The sequence below is a fragment of the Anas platyrhynchos genome, chromosome Z (genome assembly GCF_047663525.1).
Source record: "Anas platyrhynchos isolate ZD024472 breed Pekin duck chromosome Z, IASCAAS_PekinDuck_T2T, whole genome shotgun sequence".
Lineage (NCBI taxonomy): Eukaryota > Metazoa > Chordata > Aves > Anseriformes > Anatidae > Anas > Anas platyrhynchos.
Window position 1 is genome coordinate 24,711,543 of NC_092621.1, and position 21,643 is coordinate 24,733,185.

A 21,643-nucleotide genomic window follows, 5' to 3' on the forward strand; every position below is an offset into this window, starting at 1 on the left:
CTTTGTTGGCTTTTCTGCATGATTTTTGTTTATGTTTGGTTTTTGTTTGTTTGTTTTCCTGTAGAGTTTGGGGGTTATGTAGTGATCAGTAAAGCACCTGGTCAATTTCTAAGCCCAGTTTGAGATAACAACCAAACAGGCATCATGCACCTTTACCCTCGGGCCAGGTCCCCTTTTGAATGTTTTTTAAATTCCTCAATGTTTCTCATCATCATTATTAGCTATTAAAATTTGGTCCTTTTAAAAATGAGTGTCTAAAAGTAAGTCCTTAAAGTAATATTTGATTATTATCTTAAATGTTATGGTTCTTAAATGTTCTGTATTGTCAAGTCATAGAATCACAGAATCATAGAATATCCCAAGGTGGAAAGGACCCACAGGGATCATCCAGTCCAACTCCTGGTTCCACACAGGTGTCCCCAGAAACTCAGACTATATGACTGAGAGCACAGTCCAAACACTTCTTAAAATCTGACAGGCTTGGTGCTGTGAATACATCCCCGAGGAGCCTGTTCCAGTGTGCAACCACCCTCTCAGTGAAGAACCTCTTCCTGATGTCTAGCCTGAACCCCGTCACAGCTTGACTCCATTTCCTCAGATCATAGAATCATAGAACCATTAATGTTGGAAAAGACCTTCAAGATCACCTAGTCCAACCATTGCTGGTCACCAGAGAGAATAGACTCGCACCTGCCCCTCTGCTCCTACACATGAGGAAGTTGTAGACTGTGATGAGGTCCCCCCTCAGCCTCCTCTTTTCCAGGCTGAACAGGCTAAGTGCCCTCAGCCGCTCCTTACACGTCTTCCCCTCTGGGCCCTTCACCGTCTTTGTAGCCCTCCTCTGGACACTCTCCAACAGTTTCACATGCTTTTTGTACTTCACAGAGTACTCGAGATGAGGCTGCACCAGTGCAGACTAGAGTGGGACAATCCCTTCCCTTGACTGACTAGCAGTGCCATCCTTGATACACCCCAGGATACGGTTGGCCCTCCTGGCTGCCAGGGCACACTGCTGGCTCATATTCAGCTTGCTGTCAACCACAACCCCCAGATCCTTCTCTGTGGGGCTGCTCTCCAGAATCTCATCACCCAGTCTGTACATATAGCCAGGGTTGCCCCGTCCCAGGTGCAGGACCCCGCACTTGCTCTTGCTAAACTTCATGTCGTTGGTGATCGCCCAGCTCTCCAATCTGTCCAGATCTCTCTGCAAGGCCCTTCCAACCTTGACAATTCACTCCCATACAAATTTTTGCATGTTTGGGCTTTAAAACACACAAACAAACAAACAAAAAAATTAGCCCAGCTGCTTCTATACAGAATGATGGTCAAGCTGCATCTTTTCTTACAGGAAGTCCCTAAACTGGTAATGATTGCACAAAGCACTTCTGTAGCAATTGTAGCATGTATTTTAGCCACTTCATCATGCATACATCTATAATGCAGTGATCAAAGAGATGGCTTTTTTGGTTCATAGATTTTGCATAGTTGCATTTTCTGCAGGGAGAACTTCCAGAAGGGTTTAAGAAGGAAAGGAGTTTAATGTAATGCACATACATGTATATGTAAATGGATCCTTTCCAAAACAGTGTACATTTAAAAATATTCACTTTCGTGATCTATCTGCTTTTGGCTTTTAGCCAAAATTTCCAGGTCGCATTTATTTCAATCTGCTAAAGACATGGTGAAAGCAGATGACTTTCTCTAAAATTTGCATGCCAATAACAGCCTGAAAAATGTATTTGAAGTTTCCCAGTAAAGTGTTGCATATTGAAATGTTTCTTGGACTTCTGAATATCAGCATGGATATAGAAATAATGAAATAATCTTATACATACAAAGTAGGCCAGCTAAGGTTTTCAATATTCTAACTTCAAGAATATTTTTATAAAGGCAGTGGCTTTCACGCAGGATGGGTGGGAATGAGATTTCAGACGGAACTCTCAATTGTGTAGTATTTCACAAAAATAAACTATGGAAGTATGTCCTTCATGGTTTCCAATTATAGAGATACCTTTCCTAAGAAAACCCTTCTCAGCAAATTGACTGTTCAAATTTTTTTTTTAAACTTATGTGGATGATTCTATTTCCTAACAGGGTTTTCACACCTTCTTATTATTAATTTTCTATAGAATACTTGATTTTTAATAAAACTGAGTGTTTCAAATGAGATATCCAGAAATCAGCTGGAGTATTTGACAATGACAGTTGTTTACTTGGGTTATGTTACTCTGAGTTCATATGATTTAGAGTGTGAAGATAATACAGTACTATTCCATCATATTATTTTTAATTTATTCATTTTTTAATATATAATTTCAGAATAATCTCTTAAGCCTTACAGTCTCCAAAGGAATAAAGTTTTGTGAACATGATAACTTAGGACAAAAACAATGAATTATTTACTTGCCATTTTTGCATCCTAAGTTTTCTCTGAACCTTTCTCCTGCACGTAAGAAATTCCTGCAAGATCTCATTCTTATCTTTTGATTCAATTGAAAGATATATTTTCCAATATACTTTTATTCTCTTTAAGTAAAGAAAGTGACTACAGATAACTCTGTCTGAAGCACTGGCAGCTTGTGCATGCCTGAAGTGGCCCTCAGCAAATGCTGAGGTCTGAGAAAGCTCCTACATAATTCCAAACAGAAAAGAGTCTCAAGAATGGAAATCCATTGATACAGTATTTAGAAGTGACTTTCTCCTTTATGCACAAGCCAGTTGAGCCTATTATAACTTTCCACGTATTTCTATGTCTACCCAATAAGTGGCACCTAGCTAAAAGAAGCCCAATTGTTATAAGAATCCATAAGAATCTCCTTCTAAACTGTTTGACCAGAGAAAGCCTTTATTATCAAAGCTTCACATATTTAGTCTATAATCACATTCTCTATTCATTTTGTCTTTTTCATTACATGTTAACTGATAAATTAACAGGGTATTCATCTTCACAGATTTTCTCATGAAGCATGAGATGTTCTAACATCCTAACATTCAGAAAACTGCAGTGGATTAGAACTTCTGTTTCTGGAAGAGCTCCTTCAACTGCTGTTCAGTTGTTGCTTCTTTCTGCTGCATCAGCTCCTTGGCTCCTTTGGTCACTCCCCAGCCATCTGGCTTTGACATTGAAGGACAATATGGCCTGCCCGAGGCAGGCTTCAAATTCTCCCAGTATTCTTTTCTTGCCCTAAATAAATAAAACAATAAAACATTTGTTCCAGCACCTCACAATACTAAAGGAACTGTGACTTAAATCATTATTACAAAGGGTCATCTGTCTTGCACAGACTGACTTTGTGTTCAGATGCAGAAAGTTGAATTAAAGCATGCAAAGAAATGCTACACATCTAAAAAGTATCTTTTCACCCTCCAAAGGAACACCGTAAGCCACTCACCATTAGGAGCTGTTCTACCATAGTCTGTCAGGTTTTCATCTTAACTTTCGTGAATTACTTTCACATTAATGATGACCAATTCTTCATTTTAAAGTGTGTGTGTGATAACTTTGGGGAATGTCCTACTGCCCCTGCACCCCTTTCATTATTCCCAGATCAGATTTAATTCCTCCAAATTATTAACATAAATAAAACCTCCATATCAGTTAATCCAGTCTGCTGCATGGACAAATATAAGCCTAAGCAAGGGTTGTGTTGGTGTGCTTTCCAGTTCACATATACATACCTTGCTCTGACCCAGGGTTTGGTATGCATGCTCAGGCTATTGCCCCAGCTACCATGTTTCTCAGAAGCTTCTGGCAAAAATCCCCTTTCAGGAGCCAGTTCCTCAGCTATTGCTCGGATGTGGTATGGCTCAAATCCACAGCAGCCTCCAATGTAACGAATGCCTAAGTCATAGGCCTTTCTTGCATATTTTTGAACATCCCATCTGCTGACAATTCTTGGCTCCAGAGCTGCAAAGACATTCATAGCTTTGGTATCCAGCACACTCCATTTCCATAGTTTTTCAGTAAGGAGTCACATTGTTGAAACATTTGCACACTGTTTGCAAAAGTGGCTGTAGATGTTTGAACTGTCTGAGCTAAAACTAATGATGCAAATTTTTTGAAGTCTAGCTTTTAGGTTCTGTTAAGCATTACAGAGCTATATTTGTTCTAAGCTTTTTACTTTTGCAAAACAGCACGTCATGTCCTCTGAGACTGACCAAGCCCTGGGCCTTGCACTTGCCATTCTGCTGGAGTTCTGAACAGGAGTATTGGAGCATTTTCAGCGTTACATTTTCAGTGACCTATCAATAGGTGGGAAATCTAATTATTGCACTCTAATCTGTGAGAGGAGAGGGTACTGGACTACCTGCAACAGCAATAAGCTTGCTTGTTGTCCTCAGGAGTGCTTACTAGACTTTTTTTTTTTTTTTTTTTTTCCATGATCAGCTAGTGGCAGCCAGTTTTTTCTTAGCCCATCCCTTAATTAACTATACTCCCATCCAGTTTGCTGCCACATACCACTTCCTTCCTTGTGGAAAATTCTATGTGTAGATGACATGTTTCTTTTGAGCCCCTCTGCCAGTGGTAAGCAGAGTGAAGGGACAACAGAGCTGAGAGGAAAGACTTGTGGAAGGAAAGCAGCAAACAGAGCATGAAGAGAACAAAGAAAAGCACACCGTAGTGGGAAGGAAGTACAACAAGTAGCAGAATGGAAAAGAAAAGACCAAGGACTGGAAAAGAAACTTGGAGGAATAAAAATACAGGAGGTAAATCCTCTTGCTTCTTTATGCACACCTGCAGGAAATTAACCAGCAAGGTTATGAGGGGAGAACAGTGTGATGTCAGGCCACAGAACACTCCCATAGGCAAACAAGCTGTGATGAGGAAGTAAGGCTCTGGCATCTCTGCACAGAGGTAGGATTCTTCTGCCTACACTCTGTTCCAAAGCTGCCTAACATGCAAGAAGCTGACAAAAAGCAGAACTGATTAAAGTCCAATGAGTAGTTAAATAGGGGTCAGAAAATAAAAAACAGAAGGAAAAAAAGAAGTGTTCTTAAACAAAAAGTTAGTCTCACAAGGAAGGGCTGGACAGAGGAAATTAAGATAGTCTAATAGTGAGGAAAAAAAAGAAAAGCAAATGAAAGTATCTTCGAAAGCTTTTCACATACATGTAACTTTGTGTTCAGTCCTGTCGATGATTTCCTTGTCTCTTATATATCATTAAAATGCAAATGCAAAACTGATACAAAGTGATGAATGTTAAGAATGCATCATCTTTTACTCAGCTGATACATGTATAAGCAACTAAACTCCAGGGGAATAGCATAGAATATTTCCCTGTTTTCTCCATCACCCACACTGTCACAATCAGTCCTTTATGCATCATAAGCATAAGGACAGCAAGAGCTTAACCTCTCTAAAGAAACATGGATAGACTCCTCTGTACAAACTGACTACTCATGTGGTGGAATATGATGATTAAAAGCAAACAATATTCAATGAAAAGAAGATTCCACATAGATAGTGTTTTGTTGTTGTGTTTTTTACCCTCCCAAAAATTATTTAACATTTTATTTTCCACTCCTGTCATTTTACAGCATTTATTTTATTGGCTTTACTCAGAGTTATATATCCCTAGCTTAACAATTTGGTTATTTATGATAAAAAGAGATTGAAGTTTCCATAAACTTTGGATGAGAAGATTGTAATCAGTTCCTAGATTTAGCCTCTCCATGCATCTACTCATGAGACAACTGACCAGCACATTATTTTCTAAAACACTGTCATTCCTTAACATTTGAGGCCAATTACAGTTAAAAGGAAGACACAGAAAGCAGAAAAAACTGCTAATGATAAATAAATACTACTGGCAGCTGATGCTGGAGTTTGCCAATACAACATAGACAATTCTTTTCTAGAAACTGAGGTCTTGGTCTTTACAGAGGGTATGTGCACTTCAAACATCTAAATGCCTCTTCTGCACAGTCTTTCAGAAACTAACTAACTAAATAAATAAATTTAATTGTGTTAGTTTAACAATCATTTATCAAAGTGCATCAATTGATCTGGGTATTGAAAATATTCGCAGAACCAGGCTTCTCCAATTGAGTCATGAAATTTCTAAAAAATGAGATCTCATACAGACTGCTTATACAGACAAGCCAAGAACCATAACAAACCAAATAGTGAAGTCTTCAATTCACTTGATTACTTACTGCATCTGCTCTATCTTTTTTGCTTGCAATCAGAGGAGTTATATGAAAGAATGAATAGCACAAATGAGGTCCTGACACTTTGAAATATTACAGAATACTTTCAGAATTTAGACACACTATTATCACCTAATCAAAGCCTTAGGCTTCATTCTTTCCTTTATTTAAAGAAAGGAAGTAAAAAAAAAAAAAAAAAAGAGAGACCGAGAGACCTTCCTAAAAATCACATCTCTCTCAGTTTTTGCTACAAATTCAAGTTTCAATTGTTTCAATACCTTATGTTATAGGCTGATCTTGAAAAGAAGAGTGCATAGTACTTGAAAAGAAAGGTATTTTTCTAATCAAAATAAAACTGTTTTGGCTGATTTTGTCCTCTCATCTTAGGAGGATGTGATCTTCTACATCCCAGGTGCAAATAAGCTCTAAATACAAAAGTGGATGAGCCTTTCAGTCTCTGTAAAATTTCTCCTGAGCATAAGAGTGGTGAATCCATCTCCAAACTGCTAACCCATTTGTTAGCTACATCTAGGAACATACTGCTTCTGGTTTCTCTCTACTCTCACATTAGATAGTTTGCAAGACTGAGTTGCAGTAATTATGCACCTGTACTAATGATCCATTTCCATGTATGTGCTGGACATTAAATTCCTATAAAGATAAACATTACAGGGCTTGTGGGATAGATGTCACAAACCAGAACACAGGGGAGCTCCCGTTCAAAGGTATTTGAAATCTGGAGTTTGTCCATTTCTCTGAGCTGTTTTACAGCTGTCCTGAACAATGCTCTATAGCATGAGGAAGAACTATACTTTTAATGGAGTTTAGGTCATGGCATTTTAACAATTTTCATTATAATTTTACTGTCATTCACATACTATGATACTATTGAAATACATTCACTATGTGGATGAACTTTCACCTAACAGTACACTTCAATGCCTCTAAGCACAGTGCTAGACAAGGTAATAAGGACTAATACTATTGTGCAGAAGGATAAACTACAGTTTCAATTTTTCTAAAAAAAAAAAAAATGGAGAAAAAAGAAACAGCCAATAATAAAGAGATACTCTTGTCTTACCAAATGGAAATTCAGGAAGATCAATAAATCCCTGCTTCCCACAATCAGGTGTATGGAAAGCAAGTGGTTGAGACATCAGGTGAGCTTTCAGTTTAGCAGCCTGCAAGCCCTCTTTCATCAGTTTCACAGTTTGCAGACAAGTTTCTGCATCAAAATGGCAGTTGACTCCCACAATAGAAGCACCTGTGAGGAAAAAAATAATTGTTCAAGTCACATCTCCCTGGAAAAGAGCCACAGCACTCCATGCTTAGAGCTAGCCTCTGCCCTCCTGATCAGAGCATTTACATCTCAGGAATTGCACTCCTCTTTACCTTCCAGAGGAAACACTACGGTGAGTAACATCCACAGGCACAAATGCAATTAACTAGCTGGTTCATAACACAAGTTCTGCCTTTGCTTGTGAATGCTAACTCCAATGATAAGAGTAGCTTGGGAGAGATACAGTAAAACTCCTGTACCAACCGTCATGCCATTGATTCATGCCTTCTGTCCTTCCCCTTTTCCTCCAGAAAACACATCCGTTGATAGGCAAAAGGACATGTTTTTTCAACCCCATTCTCATCTTGGATTTGAACTGTGCTCCAGACATTTCTTAAAACATGAGTGGAGAATCATAGGCTACTTTGGATTCTGCTTATGTTTCTTAATTATGAGCACAAATATAGCATTTTGCTCTATGCAATATCAGCTACTTGAGCCTCCTACTCCCTATACCACCCTTGATAATAAAGATTTAATAGCTGCATTTTTATTTATTTATTTATTTATTTTGGTTGTTTTGTCTATTTTTTTTAAAGACTCCCCTAGCAAAGTAAACACAGATACTTTTTATATCTGCAGATGTAATCAGGAAGCTAATTACATGGTATATCAAGTAAATGAGTGCCTAAGAAATTCGTTTTATTCCATTCTTTTAAAGGGCCAGTTAAAACAGGTTCTTACCAGCCTTTACCAGTTGGACAGCACACTGTCCTGGGGGCACGCCATGCATGTCCCCTTCTGGACCAATGCACATTGTAGCTGCGACTGGCTTGCCAGATTCTTTCAGGACTTCAACTGCCCAGACAGCTTCTTCAACGTGCTCAAAATACTGAAAGAAATTTAAACTCAGCTAGTTTTGTTTCTTGGAGATGAAGCATAAGCATGTTAATCCAGACCCCAAATTCATTAGCAATACAATGACTTACACTAAGAATTCTATTGAGTTCAGTGATCACAGCTTAAAAAAAAAAAAAAAAAAAAAAAAAAAAAAAGATTTTAAAGAGTTAGTTAGAGAAACTAAAAAAATAAAGGCACTCTTGCTCTGAAGTAGGAATGGTAGGAATGTCCAGATAGAGAGTTAATCAGGGACTCACCCCCAAAAATTCATGTACATTAGCCACCACAGTTTGGTTGTTCAGAGTACAGGAGGAAACTGGGGAAACTGGAGCTAGTTAAGATCACATTCACCTATCTATTTTGTGCCAGTATAGAATTTGACTTGACTGAGATAGAAATTTAGGATTCAATGTCCTATTCTTGAACACTTGCAGATTTTTCTAGGCATTTGCAAAGAATTCTGATACTACTAGAATAAAAGAATAGCACAAAATTTTAAAGGAGGAAGCAGTATATACTTTATTCCCTAAAGTAGACTACACAGATTAAAGTTAACACACTGTACCAGTTGAAGGCATACACTTTTTTTTTTTTTTTTTCTGTTTAAGAGTTTACCTCTGCAATTAAGAAGTCCACATTCTTCTTCATGAAGACTTCTAGTTGCTTTCGAAAAACTGCTTTAACCTCTGCTTTATCCTTGCAGCTTAAGTATGATGGTGTTTGACTGACTCCTCCAGCCACTAAAGCATCACCTTCAGTAGCCACTTCTTTTGCAATGTCACAAGCAGCTTCATTCACTTTCTGGCACTGTATGAATACAGATTACATCAGAATACAGAAAACATCAGTTTTACCTGATCAGAGATATGCATGGAGCACAGAAGAGGACAAAAGAATCAAAGCCCATATTAACCTCACATTCACTTAGAATTTAAATGTATATATTTTTTAATTGATCAGGAAGATCTTCCCCCAAAAATTCCAGCCAGTGAAGCAGAACCCCCCTCTTTGGGATCATTGCCACATCAGTATCTTCTAGGCTGTGCACAGCATCTCAATATTTGTAATGACCGGTGGTTTTAGCCCCTTAGAATATGAAGAATTCTGATTCATTCTACTCAGAATTACTTATATCCTCTGTACAGAAACAGGCTCCAATCTTGTTATTAGATAGAAAGAAGTACAAAAAATAGGCTTTCTTATTGTATAACAGATGTGCTTATTTTTGTTAAACAAGCAGCCCAGATAGCTGAGAGCTGATGTTGAATATGATGCTTTGAGAAAAATGCTATTTATTGCATACTGATATGTACAACAGTACTAGGGTAAAAGCGATCTCTTTATTTTAAGCCACAGTTGTTTCCCTAGTGTACAGATTGTTCTAATTTCTGGCCTGCTATATATTCACATAAAAAAATATATTCCTTTCTCTCTGCCTCCTGGAGAATCTTCTCTGTGCTGAAAGAGCTGGCGGACGTCGTCGCAGAACCTCTCTCAATTATTTTTCAACGATCCTGGGAATCTGGAGAGGTCCCGGTAGACTGGAAGCTGGCAAATGTTGTGCCGATTTTCAAGAAGGGTCAGAAAGAAGACCCTAGCAATTACAGGCCTGTCAGTCTCACGTCAGTGCCTGGTAAAATCATGGAGAAGATGGTTCTCGAACTTATTGAGGCGCACCTGGGGGACAAAGCAGTCATTGGTCCCAGCCAGCATGGGTTTGTGAAGGGTAGGTCCTGCCTAACTAACCTGATTTCCTTTGATGATAAGATCACCCGTATGGTGGACCAAGGGAAACCAGCTGATGTGATTTTTTTGGACTTCAGCAAGGCTTTTGACACGGTTTCCCATAGGATCCTACTGGACAAAATGTCCACCATACAGCTAAATAAAAACATCATACGATGGGTGAGCAATTGGCTAACGGGCAGGGCCCAAAGGGTTGTGGTGAATGGGGCTGCGTCAGGCTGGCGGGCAGTCACCAGTGGGGTCCCTCAAGGCTCCATTTTAGGGCCGGTACTTTTCAATATTTTTATAAACGATCTGGATGTAGGAATAGAAGGTATTTTGAGCAAGTTTGCTGATGACACCAAACTTGGAGGAGTTGTGGACTCCAATGAGGGTGGAAAGGCCTTGCAGAGGGATCTGGACAGGTTGGAGAGCTGGGCGATCGCCAACCGCATGAAGTTCAATAAGAGCAAGTGCCGGGTCCTGCACCTGGGACGGGGAAACCCTGGCTGCACGTACAGACTGCGCGATGAGACGCTGGAGAGCAGCCTAGAAGAGAGGGATCTGGGGGTCGTGGTAGACAGCAAGTTGAATATGAGCCAGCAGTGTGCCCTGGCAGCCAGGAGGGCCAACCGTGTCCTGGGGTGCATCAAGCACGGCATCGCTAGTAGGTCAAGGGAGGTGATTGTCCCGCTCTACTCTGCGCTGGTGCGGCCTCACCTTGAGTACTGTGTGCAGTTCTGGGCACCACAGTATAAAAAGGACATGAAACTGTTGGAGAGTGTCCAGAGGAGGGCTACGAAGATGGTGAAAGGCCTGGAGGGGAAGACGTACGAGGAACGGCTGAGGGCACTGGGCCTGTTCAGCCTGGAGAAGAGGAGGCTGAGGGGAGACCTCATCGCAGTCTAAAACTTCCTCGTAAGGGGGTGTCGAGAGGCAGGAGACCTTTTCTCCATTAACACCAGTGACAGGACCCGCGGGAACGGGGTTAAGCTGAGGCAGGGGAAATTTAGGCTTGACATCAGGAGGAGGTTCTTCACAGAGAGGGTGGTTGCACACTGGAACAGGCTCCCCAGGGAAGTGGTCACTGCACCGAGCCTGTCTGAATTTAAGAAGAGATTGGACTGTGCACTTAGTCACATGGTCTGAACTTTTGGGTAGACCTGTGCGGTGTCAAGAGTTGGACTTGATGATCCTTAAGGGTCCCTTCCAACTCAGGATATTCTATGATTCTATGATTCTATGATTCTGTTTTCCAGAGGCTAAAACAAACAATATGACCAAAGGAAAGGCCCAGAGAAAATTCCCAATGCCAAATTTCCTAGTCTCAAAGGAACTAGCTAGAAATGTTGATGCCAAAATTAGAGCTGTGCTCTGCATCTAGTGAAGGCACCCAGCATCCTACAGCTCCTCAGTGCACAGCATTAGAAAAGGCCAACATTGTACGTTGCTGCTGTGCCAGATTACCTTTACGCCTGAAGAGGGCAATATTGGCCACAGAGCCTTCCGTGGCTTTGTTAGTTGTTACTTTACTGAAGAACTGGTCTTAAAAGTCAGCAGCACGTTTTTAACAGCAGCACGAAGGAATTACTACCACTCCAGCCAGTAAGTCAGCTTCACCAGGGGCCAAGCTCAGATGTCCCTATGCTAACACAGGTAGCATGGGCAATACACAAGACATTACGCATGCCTGCAGGGCTGTGACCTCACTTGCATTAGGGAGACATGGTGAGAAGGCTGCGGTGACAGGAGAGTTGTAATGAGCAGATGCAGGCTCTTTAGGAAGGACAGGCAGGGGCGAGGATGAGTGGGCATTGCCCTCTATGTCAGTGAGAGGTTGGAGTGTGTGGAGCTCTGCCTGGGGATGGGTGAGGAGCTGACAGCTTGGGGGTCAGCATTACAGGGAGGGCAGGGACAGGGGATGTTGTAGTGGGGGTCTGCTGCAGGCCACCTGACCAGGAAGACCAAGCAGATGAGGCCCTCTATAGACAGATAGAAGCAGCCTCGCACTCTCAAGCCCTGGTTCTCATGGGGGACTTCAAACGCCCTGATAACCCTTGGAGGGACAGCACAGCAGGGCAGAGGCAATCCAGGATTCTGATGTGATTTCACTAAGGGCAGATGGTGCCTGACAAGTCTGGTGGCCTTCTATGGCAGGGTTACAGCATTGATGGATAGGGAAAGAGCAACTGACATCATCTACCTGGACTTGTGCAAGGCATTTGACACTGTCTCCCATGATATCCTAGTCTCTAAATTGGAGATGCATGGATTTGATGGAAGGACCACTCAGTGGGTAAGGAATGGGCTGGATGGTGGCACTCTAAGAGCTGCAGTCAACATCTCAATGTCCAGTTGGAGATCAGCAATGAGTGGTGTTCTTTAGGAGCCAGTACTGGGACCTGTGCTGTTTAACATCTTTGTCAGTGACAAGGACAAGTGCACCTTCAGCAAGTTTGCCGATGACACCAAGCAGTGTGGTGCAGTGGACAAATTGTAGGGAAGGTATGTAATCCAGAGGGACCTGGGCAGGTGTCAGAGGCGGGCCTGTGCGAACCTCATGGGGTTCAACAAGGCCAAGTGCAAGTCCATGCATCTGGGCTGAGGCAATCCCAAGCACCACACAGGCTGGGCAAAGAATGAATTGAGAGCAGCCCTGAGGAGAGGGACCTGGGGCTGTTGGTTGATAAGAAGCTCAACATGAGCTGGCAATGTGAGCTTGCAGCCCAGAAAGCCAGCTGTGTCCTGGGATGCACCAAAAGCAGCGTGGCCAGCAGGGTGAGTGAGGTGATTGCCCCTCTGCTCTGCTCTTGTGAGACCCCACCTGGAGCCCTGCATTCAGCTCTCGGGCCCCCAGCACAAGATGGACATAAACTTAGTAGAATGAGTCCAGAGGACCGCCACAAAGATGATCAGAGGGCTGGAGCACCTCTCCTGTTAAGACAGGCTGAGAGAATTGGGGCTGTTCAGCCTGGAGAAGAGAAGGCTCTAGGAAGACCATAGAGCAGGGTTCAAGTAGTTCAAGTACCTACAGGGGGCCTACAGAAAAGCTGGGGAGAGACTCTTTGTCAGGGAGTACAGGAATCAGACACAGAGTAATGTGTTTAAAATAAAAGAGGGGAGATTTAGATTAGAGATAAGGAAGAAATTCTTCACTCAGAGGGTGGCGAAGCGCTGGCACAGGTTGCCCAGAGCATCTGTGGATGCCCCATCCCTGGAGGTGCTCAAGGCCAGCTTGGATGGGGCTTTGGGCAGCCTGGTCTGCTGGGATGTGTCCCTGCCCATGGCAGGGGGTTGGAACTGGATGGGCTTTAATGTCCCTTCCAACCCAAACCATTCTGTGATTCTATGAACTATGAACATTCCACTCTTACTAGCAAGTTGTTTTCTAGGATTCTTCACCATTTTTTGCAGTTGATTTGTCTCTCTAGGTGTTAAAGTATTTTTCCCTAACTTATTGTTCTCCCTGTGCTCTTAGTTCTCCCCATACTCTTTGTAAGAAAACTCCAGTACACTAATCTCTTCAGCTGAAAAACATAAGACGTGGGCATCCTCCTTCCTCTCTTTATCCTTGTACCATTTTCTGTGTGTGTGTTTTTGTTTGTTTTTGCATTTAACCTTGTCTTTCTTACTGCTCCTACCTCTGAAATTGCATTATCTCATACTTTGGTCATCAAACATAATCAAAACCATTATGAAAAACTGAAAATATTCCATAATCTCTTTACTGAGCCTTTTGAAATGAATCTACTTATTTCACATTAGATCAAAATAGATGTAGATGTATTTTACTCACAGTTATTTTCTCAGCTACATAATTGCCTCTGTTCTCTAGTTTGTCTTCACTGGCATAAAAGGTGAATGTCTGAAGAACATTGGATCCAGCTCTGAGGAATTCCCGGTGAAGCTGACGAACTGTAAAGAATTAAAGAGACAAAGAAGAAATGTTTGGAACAGTTATTACTATCATTATCCTCAAATCGAATGCTTGTTGAATTAATGTTACTATAAAACAAGTGATACAGTATTTACTAGAGGAGTCATTATGAGAGAGTAGAAGCAGTTGTCTGCAGAACTCCTTTTCTTCACACTCCTCTAACATTCGGTAGAAGACATTCTCCGCAGTTAGCCTCTGCTAAGAATGGCTGAGGATTTCTATTTAGTTCATCAGTAGATTCAGTTTTGTCTGACACCTTGCGAGTCCTTCAGACCTCCCAGTCTGACTTTACAGAACTGCATCGTGGTTTGGGAGGGGGAAAACAGACAATCGGCAAAATAAAGCATAGCAAGGAATACCAGACAAAAAGATCATCAAATCTCATCCACTTTGTACTTTCTAGTTTTATTCTCCAAGCAAAACCTAGCCTCAGCTGAGACCAAAGCTCTCTGGTTAAAAGAACACTTGATTAAGAGATGATTAATCGCTCCAAAAAAAAAATTGAATCAGAACACAGACTTGATTTGTCTCATAAGTTGTTACATGATTTTACTACAGAGCCAACAATTCTTTTGAAGGAAAGGCTGGCGTTACTTTTAATGGACAAGTTTCCTACATTACAGCTTTGGGAGTAGGCTCTCTTATGTCAGTTCTGACTTCATCACAGTAAGCAATGCACCGCAACTGACACCACAAGAGCGGAACAGGAGCTGTCAATTGATTTTATATATAAAATATAAAATGGATATATATATCCACCCACAAAACAATTATAATTGCCAGAACACTACCAATCATGCAAAATACAGTTAAAAGGATCAACAGCTTATAGCAAACGCAGGAGCAATTTATTCCTTAGATATTGCATACAGACAAGAAAACACTTCAGTTTCTATGGCAGATGTTTGGAAGTTTTCCAGGAGTCTTCTTTTATCATACCTCATTGCCTACAGAAAATCTATGTCATTAGGAAAACGTGTAAATATGCCATTATAAAATTATTGTCTTTAGCTACAACAAACACAGACTTCTACACCAGAAAAGCTCAAACAGTAGCTGCTAGAGTCAATCTCCAAACACACAATTACACATTTACTTTCAGTGAAGGACAGTGTAATGTTCCTTGTTTTTCTCTGCTAGTAGAGCACTTCATTTTCAGTTGCAGCCTTGGCTAACCACACTGTGACTTAATACAATGCTTCTTTTCCCAGCAATCAAAAAGACCTATTCAGGAACACAGATCATAGTATGGCTACAGTTCAAAAAACCCCTGGAATTTGCCTGAAATATCAGAATCAGATTTCAGTCTTACAACCTCTACTCAAAGTCAAAAATTTCCTAGTGCAGGGAGTATTGTTTTTCCTGAAGCATTAAAACACAAATAAAAGGTCTGTCTCTGTATATTTCTAGTGGTCTGCAGTTTGTTTTTTGATTCTCCCCCATAAAAAATACTGATGAAAACTAATCAAGAAGTAGGAAAAGGGGAGGGGAAATCTACATATACTTTCAAAAATGCTCTATGACATTTCCATAATAATTCAGTTTTATTTATCCACAGTGTTTGTGTGGTCTTTAAATAAAATTGTTTCATTCCTAGAAAAAGGCTTGGGATTTGTGTGAATAAAGACAGTGACATAGGCAAGTAAATGAAACAACCTAACACATATAAATAAGAAACTTGATATCGCAGACTATCAGTTAGGTAAATCCACTTGGGAGTCTGCTGTTCACATTTGGAGAGAAAGAATGCCCTTAAAAGTATGAGCTTGAACCTCATTCAATCTCAGGCAAACATTTGTTGCTAGAATACATTGTCATTACTATAAAGTCAACAAGCGTGTGCATGACACTATAAAAACAAAACAAAACAAAAAAAAACACACACAAAACCAAAAAAAAAAAAAAACAAAAAAAAACCAAAAATAAACAACAACTGTAATTTACTTCTTGTGTGACTTCTAGCATGTTTCTGAAGCTGTATTTTCTACCACTATTTGAGAAATGAGGATAATAGCCACATGTAAGGCCAAATAATTATTAATAATTTGATGCATTTTAGAAGTCAGGCATAGAACACTGAGTTTTCATTTCAATTCACCATGAGTGACATTTAGCAAAAAAAATTAATCCAACAGAAGATGGGGCAATAAGCGCATATGCCCTGTGCACAGCAGTAGCTCTGATACTTGATCTGGCTCAGAACAAATATTTAGATCTAATTTCTGAAGTTGTCAGTCTTGCAGATCTTCTCCTCTCTTATGGTTTTTGATTCACTTTTTTTTTTTTCCTTGCATGCCTTGCTGCATTTTAATAACCTCTCTCCTTTTTCCTCTCTCCTTACAAAGAGAAGGCCTAGTAGTTGTATGGATTTTATACCAGCTGGCCTATCCAGTTGCTCCTTGTGTTTTTCACACCTGCTTTCCAAGTAACATGACTCCTGAACATTCAGTAGCAAAAAGCAGTAATGGAGAGGAGGCAACACATTGCACTAAAAGAAATTGACACATTTCCAGTTAAGGGTATATTTATAAATAGCCTATAAAGGGTTTATTAAAATGTTATAAGTGTGTTACAGACATAGCCAATATGTTCTAAAAACAGTTAGAACCAAATCAGTAGCAATTATTAGTTGGCTGGGCTCTAATCAGTGGCAACTAGTCAGCTATTTAAAGCAAATCTGTTTGCTCATCTAGCATACTGAATTCATTTAGATGTTTTCCTCATATAAAACATGTCAAAGAAAGCCAAATAACAAAATTTCACTGAAATAAACAAAGCCAAATAACAAAATTTCACTGAAATCATGTCTCATCCCTTGAAGCACTGTCTGACAACAAGAACTCGTTTCCAGCATAAAGCAGAATCTCAGCAAGACAAGCGATTCGTCAGACGACTGTCAAGGATAAGCCAGTTGACATGAGCTCAATAGACCCTTCCCAGATTGAATAGCTTTGTAGTTTATGCCCTATTTATCAGATGTGGTAATTAGAACTAAAAGTGGTCCAGGAAAGGTAACCAGTATTGTTAGAAACCAACAGTTCAGTTTTGTAAAGCAAAATTACAAAGTTGTTTCCACATAGAAACACTCACAAGTACAGGAAATGGAAACAAAGTACTCTTCTGAACACAACAAGCTTGCTTTGTTCCCCTACACTATAAAGAGTTATTCCTTTAAATAGTGTAGACACAGAAACTGATGCTGCTTTATTGGAATGGTTAGGTTCTTAAGAGGTTTATCATTCCCTTTTTCATAGTGGATGCAGATACATTAAAGACTCCTTTCTCATTTTATTGCTTAGATGAAGCTACAGTTTTCTGTAAAGAATTAATAAACAAGCTATATTTGCTTGTAATGATATAAAAATCCTAGAATGGTCAGAAAACAGATTCTTACCTGCCTAATTCTTTGTGACAAGATGTTATGAATGATAAATTTGATATCAGCTCTAGGACAGACAGGACAAGTCCATGGAAGAGCAATCGCTGAATGTTACTGAACACAAAGATACCATTTCTGTGTCAAGCAAGTCCCTGGGCTGCAAATTATTGAAGACAGAGCATTCTATTGAGGTATCACTCTGTTTGCACTACTCATTGGTCCCTAGCCAACTGCTTCTGGACAATATTATAGACAAATTATGGGGTAAAATGAGTTTCTGGTGTATGCATTCTTAGACTATTCTTAACAGTGTTTAATTCTACTTAATGTGGCATTGTCAAACCTCACTTCTTAAAACCTGCTACAAATTCCTATATAATTATTATTTATCCAGCCTCTTAGCTTTCACTATAGGATTACCATTTCCCAGTAAACTGACCTGCTTCTGGGTGTTCTACTGTTGCTTCAGGAGTCCAGGGCCCAGCTTTTACATATCCCCTCTTTTCAAGGGCAAAGACAAATCCTCCATCTCCAATCACAACTTCTCCAGAATCTAAGCGCTCTAGAATACCCTGAAAAGCAGGAGGAAAGATTAATTATTACAGTGCTTCAGCTTCCATGAGTTCATTGTAATTTCCCAAATTTACAAAGAAAATACAATTATTTGTGGGCTACCAGAAAGGCCTTTACCATAGTAATAAAAAGTAATCCATTCACTTCTTGAAGTTCTCTTGAAAAAATGGTAGGTGGCCTGTTTTATAAGAACATCAGGCTTTAATATATGGATATGTAGTACTTAAAACTTCTCATTAGTCAGATTTATTGTATTCTAGAGGCATAGTCCCCAGAGCTAGAAGTCAACAGTTCAGTTTCATCTCTATGAATATAAACCACAGTCTGAAATTCTCCTTTAAAATATAAGTGAAACTTAAAAATAAAACACAAGTATCAGGTCATTTGCTCTTTACCTACAAATGCCATCTTGACAGAACCTCAGCACAAGTAGCTCATGACAGAAGACAACACAACAGGCATCATAAAACAGTAAGCATGTAACATTTTCCAAGCAAATAAGACACCTCAAAATGCCTCCATTTTCTGGCAGGCTGTTTTCAGTGCCTTGGGTTTCCTTACCTAAACTTAAAAAATGAAAGAAAATCCTGCTTGCTTTGCACAGCCCAGAAATATTTTAAGATGTCAAACCTTACAACATCCTGTGATTAACCTTGTTTCTACCTCAAAAATAATCCTGACACAAGGTAAGTCTTTTTGATTTTGTAGAATGGAAAACATGAGAAAAATACAGATTGGTTGTACCTAATATATATTATTTTTCATATTCCATTCATTGCTTCATTGGCTCGTTCAAATTTTCCAAAAAGTCTTAAATGAAATCTGAGGGAGTAGGACAAAGAAAAGCCTTATGGATATAGAGTTGAGTGTAGCTTGTGCACCGAGAGGATGGTTTTTTTTTAAACAAGTAGCCCCCAACCTTTAATAGATTATATTTCTTGATAATTTCTCCTTCATTAATTAATTTATCTCAGCACACACACACACATATATATGGGAAAGACAAACATCTATAACTTCTCAGCATCACTGCCCTTTAGGAGGGATGAGGTACGCCTTTCTACCAAGGAGCACCATGCCACCTCTGCCAGAACTGGTACCAAGCATTGATGTGTTTGCATACCCTGAGGCTACAAAGACTGACTGAGAGGGTCAGCATTTTCGACTCATGTTTTGGTGCTGACATGGCAACCAAGGGCTGCTCTGCAGGCATATGAGCCTGGCCAAGTGTTGGCTTGCAGATTTTGCTTCGCATTCTATTACATGTTGTGGACTTGCCAAAATAGTGACCTGATTAACTCTACAGCTTCACGTACATAAGCTTTTATCTTCATTTCAGCAGGACCCGGACAAAACTCAACCTGAAATACTGAATCCACAAAAATCAGTAATTTTCAGTGAGTCTACCAGTCATTCCTCAAGAGAGGGCAACTCTCTTGTACGTGTAAGTGTCCAGAGGCTTTGTAGAAATTGTGCCTCCAATTAACTAATTTGCAGTTGTAACAGAATGCCTCAAACTGAGCCAGAGAAAAGCAGCTGAGGGATCAACAACTGAGTCTTTCCTTCCTCTGCTTGCCAAGGAACAACAGACAAAGCCTGCTTCAGAAGTTTAGTATGCAGAGAACAGGAGTGCGGAGGAAAAAACCTTGAACATACAAGAAACTTCAGTCATTGCTTGTTAACTGAAGATTAAGTAATGGACAGATGTTGACATAATATATGGATATTATATTTCAATGCAGTGCAACTAATGGATTTTTTTTTTCTTTTAACAAGTCAGTTCTAAGATTTAATGGCAGCTTTCCCTCACAGTTCTAGCTCTTTTAAAGTACACTGTAAATCACTTTTTTTTTAAACATAGAGAAGCAATGCAAGCCATGATATAACAGTACATGATATCTTAATATATAATGTAATGCAATCTATTAAACATAGCATAAGAGCACCTAATAGCAGATAAAAGGTGACAAAACTATAAAGCACGAAGTACTTAATAAAAATGTGCATTTTTTTCAGTTCAAATTCTGCAAAAATATAATTCCTGTATTGAGACAGCTTATTATAGATCTGATATCATCTCTTTAAACCATTTTTACTTACCCATACTGGATAAAATACTATTGGCTCAACAGACATATAGCTAGCATAAGTTTGGCATCAACTCTGTTTTGTCCTAACAGAACTACAACTGTGTGCTCATGCTCAATGCAGACCAAAATTATATGATCAGGCAATCCATAATGCACAAATCTGATATTAAATGACATGAAAAAGTATCTGTAAAAAGTTAAACAAGGCTTTTGAGCCACCTTTTCACTGCTTGACTTCTGCTACCATGAATGAAATCGCACCACATAGTTCATACCTCTATCCGTTGAAAGAGTACAAGAGTATGAAGATATCCCCCTATCCAGCTTTAGGAATGTAACCAAACCATGCAAGTGGGAAGCCTTCTTTCTCTACCAATGAGAAACCTTCTTTCTCTACCTTCTTTCTCTAACAAATCTTTCCATCAGTGGAGAGAAAAATGCACCTCAAAACTGCTATTCAGATCTTCAGTGAGTCCTTCAGCTACTGCCGATCTACGTGAAAGGCCCAAAGCTGAGCCTTCTTCCCATGGCCTGTTCTCTGACTTGTATGTTACATATAAAAATGAACAAAAACAGTTGTATCCTATTGATGATAATACTGTCCTCCTGAGAGGAAGGCAGAATATGTGATTCCACCCACCCTTCCACTACTGGGTAGCAGCAGTGGTGCATGCCAGAGTCTTATTTAGACAATACTCATAGTTTTGTCTTAACAGGCAGAATGGCTGCTGCCTGAATAACTTTTTATATCAGCTTATCCTCAGCTAAACAAGAGTGCTAAGGGCATGCATATATTGGAGATTGCACTCATATTACAAACACTGCTGGTATTCAGTCATATAAATCAAGGTAAGAGCAATTTGGGGCTTTTAAATAGTGTTGTCAGGATGCTGGAGACAGAAACCCCATGCAATGAAGGCTTACGCTTACAACATTCACAATTTTAATGTGTTGCAAGCACAGTTTAGTTTACATATCAAACACTATATAGCAAAAAGCTTCTAAATTTTGGTGGCCAGGTGTTCAGAGAAACCAAGATCCCAGGAGCTGCCACAGCATTAACTCCAACCCAATATATCCGTCCACTTTATAGTGGCATCCAAACGCTTTCAGGGGCCCGATGGAGAACAGCTACAGCTGCTATATAGATATACCATATGGATGTATAGGTATACCATATAGGTATACTGTGTAGGTGTACATATGCACACCATGCCCATGAGGTAGGTTCTCACAGTACGCCCCTACCCGCAGTCACACCGAGCCCCTCCAGCAGGGGCTGGCAGCAGCGGGGGTTTTGCAGCAGGGGTTGCAGAATTAAAAATACTGAAGGAGGGAGCAGAGGAGGTGCAGGGGAGGGGAGCAGGGGTCCGGGGCTGCGCGGGGGGTGCGGGGAGTTACCCTCTTGCCCTGTTTCAAGCTCTTGGCGATCGGCAGCATCTTGCTCGCCCGGGGACGCCGGCTGCCCAAGTCTGTCCGACGGCTCGGCACGGAGCAGGGGATGCCCGCAGCGAGCCGCCTGCCCTCTTATAGCCCCGGCAGGAGGTGGGCAGCGCTGTGGGTGACACCCCCGTCCCGTCCTGTCCCGTCCCTGCCCGGTCCCTGACCCC

At 40.4% G+C, this 21,643-nt stretch overlaps 1 protein-coding gene across 1 annotated transcript; it reads right to left on the reverse strand.

The window, feature by feature from the left end:
* Positions 1–2,275: 2,275 nt before the first annotated feature.
* Positions 2,276–21,594, reverse strand: LOC101802407 (betaine--homocysteine S-methyltransferase 1). Its single transcript, XM_038170075.2, has 8 exons — positions 21,435–21,594; positions 17,810–17,942; positions 13,851–13,969; positions 8,945–9,136; positions 8,174–8,321; positions 7,232–7,414; positions 3,679–3,907; positions 2,276–3,184 (listed from the first exon to the last, which is right to left on the reverse strand). The coding sequence occupies exons 1-8, from the start codon at positions 21,471–21,473 to the stop codon at positions 3,010–3,012; spliced, it is 1,218 nt and encodes a 405-aa protein (XP_038026003.1). The 5' UTR covers positions 21,474–21,594; the 3' UTR covers positions 2,276–3,009.
* Positions 21,595–21,643: the final 49 nt, after the last annotated feature.

Coding starts and splice junctions, on each gene's coding strand:
- LOC101802407 (XM_038170075.2), bottom strand. CDS start 21,473: ATGCTGCCGATCGCCAAGAGCTTGAAACAGGGCAAGAGG. Junction 17,943..21,434: donor GCTTGAAACAGGGCAAGAGG/GTAACTCCCCGC, acceptor CCTGCTTTTCAG/GGTATTCTAGAGCGCTTAGA. Junction 3,908..7,231: donor TCTTCCTGAATTTCCATTTG/GTAAGACAAGAG, acceptor ATGTCTTTGCAG/CTCTGGAGCCAAGAATTGTC.